A 15,752-nucleotide genomic window follows, 5' to 3' on the forward strand; every position below is an offset into this window, starting at 1 on the left:
GTTTAATACTTACTCTTGCTTTACATTTATTCTAAGAAAGGAAGTGCATCTACATGAACTGTCAAAATAACATTATAAAAATTCTGGTAGAATTGAAAACGATATATTATACAATAATCAACAGGACTGTCTTATCTGATTCAAGTTTTAAAAGTGTATTTATTTCCATTTATTAGACTTAAAACTAACAAATTATCAAATAAGATATCTAGGTCATCACACTTTTTAAAATGCGAGAATAAATCTAAATAAATCATTCATTTTGCAAAATCTGATGACATTACAGGTGGGTGGAATTACTTTAAAGCTAATAGTTTTAGGTTCACGTGAGGCTTTAATGAATGTTTGAAAGGTTATCTTCACGGAAGTGCAGTGGGAAGATATATTTTTGTATTAAAATTTTGAGGTGATGTTCCAAGGATACAGCGATATATGGCCTAATCTTGCACTGTAAGTTGAAGGTTTTTTTAAAGAGTGGATCTATGGCTCTTTGATTTATCCCTTTCTTCTTCTCAGAGAGCTGCAGTTCCGCAGATATATATATATATATATATATATATATATATATATACTTTCTTTTATGATTTGACAGATTGGATTCACATCAGCCCTGCCAGAGGTTTTCATGACCATAGTAACAATATCAGGAGGCATTCTTGTCGATAAGTTAATAAAGCATCAGGTACTTTCAACCACTCATGGAAGAAAACTGGCACAGTGCATGGGTAAGATATTCAATACTTATTTGCTCTAACTGCAGTTAAATCATGAAAGGTGACGATAACGAACAGTGATCAATCTCATAACTCCTATAAGCAATACAAAAAAAGGAAGTTGGGGGGGGGGGGGCAAACACTGACCCCTGGATATACCAGAGGTGGGATCAGGTGTCTAGGAGATGTTAGCATCCCCTGTCGACCGGTCACATCCGCCATGAGCCCTAAATCTTTAACAGGTAAACGGAGTTATCCGTAGTCAAAATAAGTGTGCCAGGAGTGGCCTAACAATCAGTATTAAACAAATCAGACTGTTGAAACCCATGTAACATCAACCTGTTTGTCAGTAGCCTGCCTCGATATAAAAACTGGTCATATGCAGAACAGACTCTGTTGTCTTGTATTGGGTTTGATCTGTTGTCTTGTGTTTGGTTTGATCTTTTGTTTTGTATTTGGTTTGATCTGTTGTCTTGTGTTTGGTTTGATCTGTTGTCTTGTATTGGGTTTGATATGTTGTCTTGTGTTTGGTTTAATCTGTTGTCTTGTATTTGGTTTGATCTGTTGTTTTGTATTTGGTTTGATCTGTTGTCTTGTGTTTGGTTTGATCTGTTGTCTTGTATTTGGTTTGATCTGTTGTTTTGTATTGGGTTTGATCTGTTGTTTTGTATTTGGTTTGATCTGTTGTCTTGTGTTTGGTTTGATCTGTTGTTTTGTATTTGGTTTAATCTGTTGTCTTGTATTTGGTTTGATCTGTTGTCTTGTATTTGGTTTAATCTGTTGTTTTGTATTTGGTTTGATCTGTTGTCTTGTATTTGGTTTAATCTGTTGTTTTGTATTTGGTTTAATCTGTTGTCTTGTATTTGGTTTGATTTGTTGTTTTGTATTTGGTTTGATATGTTGTTTTGTATTGGGTTTGATCTGTTGTTTTGTATTTAGTTTGATCTGTTGTCTTGTGTTTGGTTTAATCTGTTGTTTTGTATTTGGTTTGATCTGTTGTCTTGTATTGGGTTTGATCTGTTGTTTTGTATTTGGTTTGATCTGTTGGCTTGTATTGGGTTTGATCTGTTGTTTTGTATTGGGTTTGATCTGTTGTTTTGTATTTGGTTTGATCTGTTGTCTTGTATTTGGTGTGATCTGTTGTCTTGTGTTTGGTTTGATCTGTTGTCTTCTGTTTTGTTTGATCTGTTGTCTTGTATTTGGTGTGATCTGTTGTCTTGTGTTTGGTTTGATCTGTTGTCTTGTGTTTGGTTTGATCTGTTGTCTTGTGTTTGGTTTGATCTGTTGTTTTGTATTTGGTTTGATCTGTTGTCTTGTGTTTGGTTTGATCTGTTGTCTTGTTTTTGGTTTGATCTGTTGTTTTGTATTTGTTGGTACCAGGGCTACTAGAATGTAGAAAAATCATAGAAATTATATATACATGTGTGTGTTTTATGAATCATTCCACCAGAAAAAGCTCCATCTTGACGAAACATTTATGAGAAGATAGCTCATTTTGACCTACTAAAGACTGATAGATGTTCTGAGAATCTGGGAAGTATATTTCGAGGAGCGGATTTAGATAGTTTTTGTAGTCTCCAAATGCTCTTGAAATATTTTGTACTACTACGTTTAGTGCTATGAATATACCGTTAGCATGAGGTGGTTAGAAAGGGTTCTAAGAAGAAAGTACCAAGTACAGCGAAACCCTACCTTACATAATGACCTCCCAAATGTTTTAATCAGGTTGTGGATCAAAATCTAGATACCTTTTAATCGTTCATTTCTCCCAAAGTGACTGACCCCTATAAATGTCCTAACTAAAATTTTATTGGAATATCATTTCCCTCCTGAAAATATTTTTCAAAATACTTATACAGAATTATTGTGTATTGTGCATTGAAACTCGGGAACAGCAATTTGCTCATTGCACGTCACCATATATATTTTGGGTCGAAAGAATTTTTTCTTCACAACAATTAAAAAGGAAGTACATTACAAATACGTAGATAACCATCGGTTATATTTTCTAATCTGATTCAAAGCAGTACACTGCCCATCTGTATGAATTCGAATTTTGCAGAAAGTTTATGATTTTACAATAAGTTTGTAATTTTCTCCAGAATAAGTTTTCAAATTATTCATTACCTTAAGATTATTTTATATATCTTATACTTTCACACATTACGATTTTCTCCGGTGTGGTTATCCCTAGATCTCCTTCTTTAACTACCACAAGGCCAAATGTATGTCGCAAAGGGAAAAAACCAATTCATATATTTTTATCAGCTGAAGTGAGCTTTTCTGATCGCCTGTTGTCCGTCTGTCTGTAAACTTTTTACATTTTCGACTTCTTCTCCAAAACCAAACTTGGCCAAAAGCATTCTTGGGTGAACGGCTTTCAAGTTTGTTCAAATGAATGGCCATGCCCCCTTCAAAGGGGAGATAATCACAAAAATGCAAAAATATCGTGGGTTCATTTAAAAATCTTCTTCTCAAGAACCACTGGGTCAGAAGAGCTGAAATTTACCCGAAAACTTCCTGACATAGTGAAAATTCAAGTTTGTTAACATCATGGCCTCCGGGGGTTGGATGGGGCCACAATAGGGGATCAAAGTTGTACATACAAATATATAGGGAAAATCATTTAAAATCTTCTTCTCAAGAACCACTAAGCCAGAAAAGCTGAGATTTACATGAAAGTTTCCTGACATATTCCAGATTCAATTTGGGGGGAAAAACCACGGCTCCCGGGAGTAGGTTGGGGCCACAATAGGGATAAAAGTTTTACATGCGAATATACAGGAAAAATCTTTAAATGTGAGTTAAGGTGACTCAGGTGAGCGATGTGACCCATGGGCCTCTTGTTCATTTAGGCCTCTGTGAGAGTACGCCTGTATCGATTCAATTTATAGTCCTGAAGGAAGCATCATCTTCTGTCCATAGTGTCACATGAAATGTCAGACACCGTTTTCAGACACTACTATTCAAACAGGATACTATAGGATATATATACGCAAATAACATTTTTCATTCGTTGCAGGGTTCGGAATAGAGGCTGTCTGCTTGCTTGCATTGCGATTTGTGGATATGAGCGAAATTGCCCTGGTGACACTCTGTGTAGGTGTGGGTTTCAGTGGGTTAGCTATTTCTGGTTACCAGGTGAACCCACTAGATCTCGCTCCACAGTATGTCAGCATTCTAACGGGCCTGTCGAGACTCGGCTCACTAGGCGCCATTCTTAGTACTTTCGTCGCAGGAAAGTTAAGACGAGAGGTAAGGTCACGAATGCAAATTAAATTTCTGAAGTGTAACGTTTATTACTCACACTGAATCCCCATTGAATTATTTACTGCAGGGCAGTGCATCACTGTTGAAACATTTATCGACAGTACCAAAGCAAATTTCTTTTAATGAATTATCATATTTATTCGTAATCTTCCTTTAAATATCTTCAGACTTTTCCCACCTTTCATACAGGTACTGTCAGTATACTAGTACGTGTTTCACAAGCAAGCGCTTCGACGATGCCATGGGTGTTGTTAAGCTTACAAATATACAGTACATACGTTTATTACAAATCAAGGAGCTTATTTGTGACAGAGTATAATTTCAGAGAAGACATTTCTTTTCAACAGAACCTTGAGTCATGGCAGTTATTGTTCACTATTGCTGCTTCCATTCATATGGCGGGAGTGGTCTTTTATGGAATTTTTGCGAGCGGTGAAACTCAGACATGGGCCACAACTGATGAAACTAGACCACTATTAGCCCCAACAACAAGTTCAGAAGTTATTGAAGAAGTCGAGCAACCAACGCAGACCAAATTTAGTGCATCCATGTTTAATTACAAGAACAAACGGTATTTGGAACAAGACTATGATGAAGATGGGATGCCAAGTTGGTTTCTGAATACAATATGAATTGTGCACATTCTTTTCATTATAAAACTATGTGTATATTATTTTGGTTTGTGATGTTGTTGGAAATATATTCTGACGGACTTTAATAGTGGATAATTCTCTTTGTTGTTTATCAATTCATTAACTACTTAATTTAAAATCAGTAGTATTTACTCTTTTCAGAAAGTCTAATATCCGTCAATTTTGAATGTCATTGTTACTCCCTGGTAGGCTTTTGTACAATGGAAGTCAATAACGACAATACTCGTATTTGACCTTTTCAGTAGTTTTGAATATCGTCCGTAAAATTTTGTGGAACTTCTCACATCTTGTGAAAGGTGCACGCGGGTACGAAATGTAATGGATTTTTAAAAATCAGCTCGATATATTGTGAGTGAAGTTTGCAATAAATATTTTTAAAATATTATCAATATTTGGAGAATTTTAATGTCCTCATTATAGTGATCTCAAATGTGATATAGTCAAAACATGTACAGTTATTTGTCTGTGATGATACCGGCATGTTTTCCATATGAATTGAAAAGTATTTTGTTGTACCAAAGGGATGTTGTTAGAATCTCCCTCTCTCTCTCTCTCTCTCGCCAACCAAACCTACTGAGGACGTCCTCACAATGTGTAGAAGAGAATACATATATTATTCTAAAGGCAAACAAGTACTATGGTAGGTATAGCTATAGGGACACCTACAAAAGTTTATCTAATTCTCTCTTTCGAATTATGAAAAAAGGTATTTGAGAGAGAATATTAGTAAGGACATGTCCTCACACCACTTGTCCCTACTAACCTAATATTTTGTATCTACATCTTTCACATGCTGTAGATCACATTTATGAGGACGCAATTGTGAGGACAATTTTTTTGTAGTGCAATTCTATTCTCACGACTTCTGTCCATTGGTTAAAATTTGTCCTCACTTTACACGTTTTACTGACTCTCTCTCTCTCTCTCTCTCTCTCTCTCTCTCTCTCATTACATTACAGTTATGTATGTGTATATCAATGTAGATATCCTGATCATGTTTTCTGTTATTTCATTTAATATAACATAATAAATACAGAAAATATTTAATTCTACAATAAATTCGTTATTTTTAGAGAAACAAACAAGTTGCTGTTCTTTAAAATAGGACTGTAATATGTGAAGCATAGGCATGTGTTTCTAGCAATAACTGAATAGTCTAGGTTGAAATAAAATTGTGCTTTTTAAACAGATATTTTAAGACCTGCAAATATTTCATCATAGTGTTAAGTCTTCTTCTCTTCAACCACACATCTGAAAGAAAATCATTATGCAAAACAAAATACAAATGATTGATTGATTGACTGATCAAGAATTTTTCACCCATATTGAGACGTCACCAGGTGAAGTTCCACAAATTTAGACCTAGGCTCAGGGCCGTGACAGTGAGGATGCTTTATCGTGCCAAAGCCTGCCGCGACACGGGACCTCCGTTTTTAAGGTCATATCCGAGACTTCTAAATGCCGAGCGTTTGGTGAAGGAGCAATCACTACCTATTTTAACGTCATATGTTTAACGCGGCCTTGGCACGAGCGACGCTCGAACTCAGGACCTCCCGGTTACAAAGCAAACGCTCTACCACTGAACTACCGCGACCGCTTAATTGAAAAATTATATAATATAATGGTAAAAATTTAATACAAATGAAAAATCATACAGCATAAAAGAAAAATATTTAATTCAAATGAAATTCTATACAATATGGAAAAGGTTATATACCCTACAACACGGTACGCTGATATAGGTAGACCTCTGAGGCACTGACTAATGGATGAGCCAAGGGCTTGTCAGGACTTATAACGACGACCAGATAAGAACTTTTTAAGTTTTGGAAAAAGGAAAAAGTCGCATGGGGCTAGATCTGGATAGTATGGTAGGTGTTGCAAGACGGTAACCTTCTCCGACTTCAAAAATTGCTTCACAAGCTCAGATGTATGTGATGGAGCAATTTCATGAAGTAGACGGACATGCCTAAATCCTGACACTGGGCGTCGTTTATGATAATATTTCTTGAGCTTTTTAGTATAACGTCTTGGTAATACCGACTTGTAACACTTTTGCCCTTCGGCACCGGAATTTGTACGGCTATACCATCACACGAGAAGAATATGCAACCTTCTTTGTGCGTATGGTTCTTTTGGCAACTACAGGCCTTCTACCGTGTTTAGTTAGCAATATTTTATTTCCAATTTTTCTTACTGGTTCGAAATAGTGAACCCATGTTTCGTCTCCAGTAACAATGTCTGCAAATTGTCTTTGATTGAATTTGTGAAACATTTTGAGCAATTGCTTAGCGGTTTGTACTTGTACCCGTTTTTGGTCATCTGTCAATATATGCGGTATCCATCTGGCAGAAATCTTTTGTACTTTCAAATTTCGCTTCAAAATGAAATGCGCCCGCGATAGCGATATGCCAACAGCTTTGGCAATATCACGAATCGTATATCTGCCATCACTTTCAATTATTTCCCTGACTTTTGAGACATTTGCTTTGCATGTTACAGTCACAGGTCGGCCAGATTTTGCTGCATCTTTGACAGACTCTGTGCCAGTCAGAAATTTCTTTCTCCACCTACTAACTGTCTCATACATATGTAAGATACCTTATCAGACCCATAAACTTCCCTCAATTCAGTAAAAATCTGCATTACCGAATGACCGAGTTTTGTGCGAACTTTTATATAAGCTCTAATTTCTTCAATTTTTCTCAACCCATTTCCCAACCATTTTTACAACAGTGGTCAACGACTGGCTCTATTGAATAAAACTATGTGGAGCTGAAGGCTCGTGTTTATACCGTTGAAAAGGTATTGAATAGAGCTATTCAAGAGTCATCATCCACGAAATCGTGCAAAGTGTTATCGCGCTGTGATACAATACACATTACATATTGAACAGCCCTCGTATATACACGTATCATTATTGATATGTAATGGTTATCTTCTAGCATCTGAGTAATATTCACATTATCAAATAGATGGGCGGTCCTTCTATCACAAGTGCGCGGAGCGCACGAGTGAGAGAAGGATCACCCATCTCTTTGATAAGTTAAATTTTACGAGGATGCTAGATGACCGTCTTGTCACATATTTCAAAAGCTTTTCACTTTACCTGTATTGAACCATACATTCAATGCAATGGTAGATTGCCATATACCATCGTCGGACGATGCATGTGTATATAAAATCTGATACGCTTTACCCGTAAAACAGCAAAACTAACCAACGAAAACTGATTATCCCTGTCAGTATCAATCATTGGTGGCTTCATAAATTATTTTTCAAGAATTTAATGGTATACATGTATTTGTACAAATGTTTTAAGAAAACATGTATAGCACAAATATTAAAGTAGGAAAAGGATTAAAGATTGCATTTGCAAACTCTTTAGAGAGAGAGAGAGAGAGAGAGAGAGAGAGAGAGAGAGAGAGAGAGAGAGTTATTTAACATTACTGACTGAAAAAACGGTCACAGGTATGTGTATATCTGTTACATAACACTTCCTGTCTGCTTCAACACCCCAGACATCGATCGGCACACGCTTTACCCGTAAAACAGCAAAAGTAACTTCACGAAAACTGATTACCCCTGTCTCGTTTCTGTTGTGTATTTCTGATGTTAGTACAGCAGGTGGGAGGAGCTCGTATTATCACATATGCGATAGCAATTGAAGATCCTGTTGATGATAACCAGATATAATTCCTGAACAACAAAAGAAAATCACTGTAAATATGTGACAAGCAGTAAGTCTAAAGAGAACTCTATATGTTTGGTGTTGCTAAAACGAGTAATTAAAAACGGAACGGAGAATGTAAAATATTTTATACAATAATATCAGGAGAAGGTCAGCATTCTGTAAAATCAAAAGGCTTATGAACAAGGGAAGCAGAAATTACAAAGAGAACGGGAAGACATACTCAGAATCCACCGTTTGATATACTTACATACAAATGACAACATCCACATGTATCCATACATTTGTGCAAAAAATACTGAAACATATATTTATGCCCCAAAGCGGATCCAACACCGGCGACCCCACCCCTCGTTTAGTGTGTTTCCCCAGACCTCCGACCTGTGAGACTAACCTAACTATTCTCTACCCAGAGTTCCGTGCGCTACTTGCATTGTACACCTCTGTCATCGGCTTTTTACAGAAATCTTGTAAAAGTTTCAAATATCCAACATGTACGTTTTGGACTACATATTTAGTCATCTTATGAAATACTTTTGGTACAGTTAAATTGATGCTTACTGTAAATTGTTTAAAATATTTGTTTTCTGGTCCTAAATTTGCAACTACTTCGTAATATGCGTATGAATGTAGGACACTCACGTGGTGGAAATACATGTAGAATCAAAAGTAAGAAAGGCTGTAAAGAATACGATAAAACTTTTAAAATAAGAGACAAACAGCTACCGGTATATGGTAAATATGTACTTATCAAAGTGCCATTGGGCTATGAAAAGAGCCTGATGTATCACCAGTTGCTATTGTCACGTGATTTCAAGCATTGACAGAGGTGTAAGAGAAGCTTGTGTAACGCGTCCTCTGGTGAGAGAATTCGAGAATGACTGTAACCCTCCTTATTGAAATTTTGGATCTGAAACTAATTGTACATAGTATTCATAAGCTAATCAACTTTGGATATGTACTTTGTGCTTACTCATTCCCCCTTTCCAACTTTTTAAAACTTTGTATTAGTCAACCCGAAAGCCTACATCAAAGGTGAGGCGGATTTTATTTATACGTGGTAACTTTCACAGGGGCCTGAGATACCATTTTTAATTATTATGATTAAAAGAGTTCGGTTATACAATCTGTTTCGTTTATGTAGGTTTTGTTTCGTTTCGGTAATTTCGTTTCGTTTCGCACTTTACGGGTACCCCCTACAATTCAATTCTTGTAAGAAAGCCAGAAGGCTCCAAATGTAATTATCATTCATTGTGTGGAGGACACTCTCATAGCACACTTAAACGCCTCCAAAACATTCAAATCTTGCTCATGTACTCTTAATACAGCTATTATTTGGTCTCATATTTTGCCCCTAATTACTTGGGTTAATTGTAATGTAACACTCCAATTTTTTTCCGGACGTTTTCGGGAGAGGGCTACAATTCCAAATGATCTTAATGCGTAATGTTGCAAAATACCGGTAATTTGATGAATAACCTATAATAGGCTACATGTATTTGTCGCTAACGCTGTTTTAACTAAGAAGAATATTAACTTTGCGCTTGGGTATGTCTCACAAAGGGTACTGACTAAAACCCGGTCTCGGTCCCGTGACTAAAACCCGGTCTTCGGTCCCGGTCCCAGATTTTTTTATTCGATAAAAACAGAATACATCAGAATATTTTAGCCCCAATTTCTCGTTAATTTAGATATGACATATCATGCCTGCATTCTGATAGTTGATTGATAATATTATTGTCATCTTTCGTAAAATAATATGTGAAAACTCTGGGACCGGTGGGACCGAGAAGTAAAAACAGTGCTAAAAGCCGGTCCCGGTCTCGATGTTTTTTATTTTTCTAAATAGCCGCTTTAATCTACTTTTTTATGAGAAAAAGATAAGAGTGTTATATTCAATGACATTCCTTTGTATGCACATGTATGTTTCTGATTTATTGTATGTTTGTGTTTTATTCCAATTTTCCTTTTTAATGTCAAAATCGAACTCAACTACGTGATTTTTCTCTCCCAAATGAACGCGTTACAATACATTTTCATAAAAAGATAAGGGTGTGGAAGAGAAATGATATATATGTACTTATCCTGGTGTATTTGTTTGTAATTTACTGTTGGATGTAGTATTTACAAAGTCTTTTTTATATTTCATTTAGGTCAAACACCTGACCACACGATTGATAAAATTTTCAAATTCAATGCTGGTGTATTCCGAACCGGGTCTCTGTATATGTACATGTATTCTCTCTCTCTCTCTCTCTCTCTCTCTCTCTCTCTCTCTCTCTCTCTCATTTACGAGTGTATCGTGAGAATCGCATTAATTTGTTAAATTATGATGTTATATTAGTTGTTTTAATCAGGGAAGAAAAGCCTCTATGTAAATATTAGAATAATACGTGCAAGATATGAGTCCAGAATGTACGATGTATGAAGTACTTTAAAAAATTATGTTCATTAGTGAAGTGGAAAAAAAACAACCCAAATATTGTTCTTAAATTTTATTTTGATTATTGAAACATGATGAATAATTGTTTTGATAGCGAAACAAAATTAATGTGCACTCTAGTCAACAACCCCTCCCCTGCCCCTTTCCAGAAAGATTCTGAATACAAGAATGATGCTTTTGAAAAGCAAATGTTATACCCCCGTAATCGGATATTCGGGGCGCATATATATAATTTTTGGTCCATCCGTCTGTTTGTCAGCAAAAACTTGAACCTTCGGCATAACTTTTGAATGCATTTTGATAGGGTTTTCATATTTCACATGCGTACTCCTTGTGACAAGACCTTTCTTTTACATGCAATTCTTCACTTTTCAAATTTGACCTACTTTTGAAAATCTTTAGCTTTAGACATAACTCTTGAATGGTTAGTAAAAATACACGAGGGTATAAAATGCTTCACGCAGGCATATTTTTCATGAAGCGCTAACAGTAGGCCTATTTGTATTTTCAAAACTGAAATTTATTTCTTAAATAAATTTACATGTATGTCTTGCATATTTATAAATGTAGATTTCATTGTTTGTAAATTTATCAGTTTATGTCAAATTTATGCACTTTGAAATATAAGATATTTTGAAAATAGGAAACCAACAGTTTTTGTGCAGCATAATTAATACATATATGTTTGCACATATACGTATATAACTATTCACAATAAATATAGTTACCACATAATATTACAGTAAAACATACCATAGAGTATTTGAAGATCATCTAAAGTCAGAGGGTATCTTCTGTATAAGTATACAGAATCTGAGAATTTTTGGTGAGCATGTGCTCTATGTATGACACACTTTTATAGATACTATAAATATATTAGGTGGACCTTTTTAAAAGCATTGTATCTAAAAGAACCACAACTGAAAAAAAAGAAAAGAAAACTAAGTATGAAATAAGAAAGGAAAATATATTTTATAGTTATTATTTATTGGTTATATACAACTATACCCATATAAAGAGATCGGGTTCGGAATACCAAACATGAATCTCTGAAAACTGATTTTGACAGGAATAGAAGAAATAAAATAAATGAACAAATAAACTAACTGTAAATTACAAACAAATACACCAGGATAAGTACATATATATTATTTTCCTTCTACATCCTTATCTTCTAATGAAAAGGTAGTGTAACGCGATCATTTGGGATAAAATGTCACGTACATGTACATGTAGTTGAGTTCGATTCTGACATAAATACATGTATAAACAATATTGGAATAAAAAACCTATACACACAATAAATATATGTATACAAAGGGATGCCATTGAGTATCACGTCCTTATATTTTTTATGAAAAGGTAGATTAAAGCGGCTATTGAGGAAAAATGTCGAGACCGGGACCGGCTTTTAGCACTGTTTTTATTTCTCGGTCCCACCGGTCCCGGAGTTTTCACATATTATTTTACAAAAGAAAATAATATGATCAATTTACTATCAGAATGCAGGCATGAGATGTCATACCTAAGTTATTGAGAAATGGGGCTCAAATATCCTGATATATTCTGTTTTTATTGAATAAAAGTATCTGGGACCGGGACCAAAGACCGGGTTTTAGTCACGGGACCGAGACCGAAGACCGGGACCGAGACCGGGTTTTAGTCAGTACCCTAACAAAGGTGTTTTTAATTAATATCATGTACAACATGCAAAAGCATTCGTCTGCTCCGCCATGCTTATTATCGCAAGATGTCTTCAGTGGAAGAGACGGGACTTATCCATATTTGGACAGTACACTGTTCAAAAAACCAAAATATTGTTGACAATCGGCGTGAAAATGTAGTTGTTCAACATAGACTCGAGTCATTTCGACAAAGAAAGGAAAATCATATGGTGACAGAAAAAGTTTACACTATGCTGTTGTTGTTTTTTAACTTGATATCAAATTTAACCTCTCCATTACCGACGAAAGTGCTTGCTCCTCCATACAGTCATCAAAACAAACACTACCTTATAAGGGCATATGCAAATAATTTGACAGCCGGAAGTTAGGTTCCCGTGTGGATCCGTGTTAGAGTAGGTTCTCAGTACCCCTTGCTTGTCGCAAGAGGCAACTAAATAGGGTGGTCCTTCGGATGAGACTGTAAAAATCGTTGTAGCACGATAAAGATCCTTCCTTGCTCAAAGCCCGCAAGCGCCGAGCATAGGCCTAAATCTTGCAGCCCTTCGCCCATCTTCATAAGTCAAGGGTTATTGATTCGTTACCTCTAGTGCAAGGTAACGAATTAATAACCCTTGACTTGTGAAGATGCCCTTCACAAGCATTGAGTGGCAAATTCTCGAGAATTACGTTAAACAGTATAAAACCAACCAACCGGAAGTTCAGCTTCAGTACATCAAACACAATATGAATCAAGAAATTGGGATATATAAAATGTGTTAAAAATGGTAGAATAGAGTCACACAATTTGCGAATACAGGTTGTAAATTTATATATAGTCTAAGAAACATCATTTTTGTTTATGTAAAGAAAACCAGCAAATGTTTAGAATAATTGACGATGTTGCAGGAGTGAATGACTCCAGCATTAACACCATTACGGAGATCCTAAGAAGTCGTAGCCCTCTCCAAACACACCGGAGAGGGTTACATTAGTTTATATGCAATATGGATATGTTAAAATGATTTTTTAAGATAATAATGTAAACTCTGTGTAGCTTTATATAATATATGACCATTTACAGACATCATCATATATGAAAGGTGAAGACAACGAACAGTGATCAATCTCATAACTCCTATAAGCAATACAAAATAGAGAGTTGGGCAAAACACGGACCCCTGGTATACCTGAGGTGTGATCAGGTGCCTAGGAGGAGTAAGCATCCCCTGTCACACCCGTCATGAGCCATGTACTTGACTATGTCCAATAAATTATATAGGTCACTATTTACAATATAGCAGTTTTTCTGTTTGTCATTCATATAGTGCATTATGTTTTCGATTATTGCGAGTGACGAGAAGAAACGCGAAGTGTATTCCTAATTTTACCCTTAAATTATCACACTGGACACCATTATAAACACAGTTGCAATACTGGGTTTCAAATTTTTAAATTATAAACGACCGGCGTTCATACAAGTATTGTCTTTGGTCAACTAATCGGCATGACGGATTACAATATACATTCGTAAAATCATTGTCCAATTTTCAATCCGGAGAGAGATAATTTATGGTTGTTTTTTGTTTTTGTTTTTTGTAAACTGTATTTTATTGTGTATAACATAATACGGGTTAGGCAGCAGGCAGCACCTATATAAGCCTTCTCCTTTAGGTACAAAGTTCAGTCCAAATAATGATGTACATGAGAAATTACAATATATATGATCATTTATGTTATACAAGGAACATTTAATTTGGAGCGCCAAGTGACTTCCTAATAATCAAGTTTTATTCACTGTACAAATGTATATGATATCAATAAATATTACACAGCACGCAATTCTTCAAAAATTGTTCTAAAATTCATTTGAATTAAAGATATCGTTCATTCAATTCATGTGTGCGACAATTCAAACACGCATTAAAAAAGCCCTTCCTCTGTTGCATGTATTTAATTGATTTCCCGCGCTTGTGCGGGGTTTCATCTAGTATACATTCATACATATATATGTAAGAGAAAATTGTTTACAATGAAATGAAGTTTTTGTTTTCTTTAGAAAGGGTTGACAGAAGTATCTCTACTCAAAGTGAAAAATAAGATTTTTCCAGGTCAGCTATATTCTTTTATGCACAAATAAAGGAAAGGCGAAGATAACGAACAGTGATCAATCTCATAACTCCTATATAAGCAATACAAAATAGAGAGTTGGGCAAACACGGACCCCTGGATATACCAGTGGTGGGATCAGGTGCTTAGGAGGAAATCAGTGTACCAAGAACAGCCTAACAATCGGCATGAAACACGTCAGACCGCATTTGACCCAATGATAGGTTGTATCGGCAAACTGATTTTAAACGAGACTGTTGGAACCCCTGCACCATCAACTTGTTTGTCAGTAGCCTGCTTCCAGTGGCGTAGCTACATTGTAGCACTGTACATAAGCACGTGCTTACAAATATTTTCGTTAAATTTTTATTACATATTACGAAAAATTTCCTCATGTCCCCAGACCCCCTGCTTACAAATAGTTCAAACCTAGTTACGCCACTGCCTTTTATTTAAAAACTGACCATACGCAGAACAAGCTTTTGTGTGTCGAATCAGTTGAGAGATGTAAACACCATATGCAGGTGATAATGGAATATTGCTACATAAATATGGGAAGTTGACGATGGAGAAGTTGAAATCATTCCGTTTGTCATAATACTTTCAATAAAATATCTAAGTATGAAGCAGAAGTGGACGACTCTGTGGTGTCTTTTATTTCGAGTTCACTAGAATATATTTAATCGACATATGATTGATATGAATGAAAATTATTATTGTTAATAGATATATCTAAAGATATAACTACAGGTAAACTCACCAATCCGTGGATAACCCTATATTTGCTATTCAGATCTTTGTGTAATATTTCTGGAGAGCCTAGTTATCATACCTAACACTATCATATGGATCTCTTTCCCTGTTTATTCACTTTATTTCATTATGAAACCCGGCCGGGCCTAAACAAATCGGAAGTAACTGTAAGTGATAATGATATAATGACTGCAAGGGAAATACCAAATATAGAAGTAGATAAATATACTGAACCATCACAATATAGATTTCCAGTAGGCCTGTCGATGTTTGGGGGGGTTGTCCCTGAGCCCCATTGCAAATTTTCAAGATATAAAGTATATTCCTATAAAAGGATGAGATATATAATTGGGCAAAATCTGACACCACCAACCGCCTTCCCCAGCTCCCATCAATGTAGAGCTTTCAAATTCATCAAGTTTTGCACTGTAGGCCTACAATTTTATCCGAAATTACTTT

At 35.7% G+C, this 15,752-nt stretch overlaps 1 protein-coding gene across 2 annotated transcripts in view; it reads left to right on the forward strand.

Moving 5' to 3' along the window:
- LOC125650364 (vesicular glutamate transporter 1-like) overlaps positions 1-5,695 on the forward strand; it is a 28,111-nt gene extending 22,416 nt beyond the window's left edge. For both annotated transcript variants that reach the window (XM_048878597.2, XM_048878598.2), the window contains exons 8-10: positions 593-725; positions 3,736-3,968; positions 4,331-5,695. In XM_048878597.2, the coding sequence (XP_048734554.2) occupies positions 593-725; positions 3,736-3,968; positions 4,331-4,615 (651 nt within the window). In that variant the 3' untranslated portion in view covers positions 4,616-5,695. The remainder of the gene's footprint in view (positions 1-592; positions 726-3,735; positions 3,969-4,330) is intronic.
- Positions 5,696-15,752: the final 10,057 nt, after the last annotated feature.

This window comes from Ostrea edulis, chromosome 5, assembly GCF_947568905.1.
Source record: "Ostrea edulis chromosome 5, xbOstEdul1.1, whole genome shotgun sequence".
NCBI classification, from domain to species: Eukaryota; Metazoa; Mollusca; class Bivalvia; order Ostreida; family Ostreidae; genus Ostrea; species Ostrea edulis.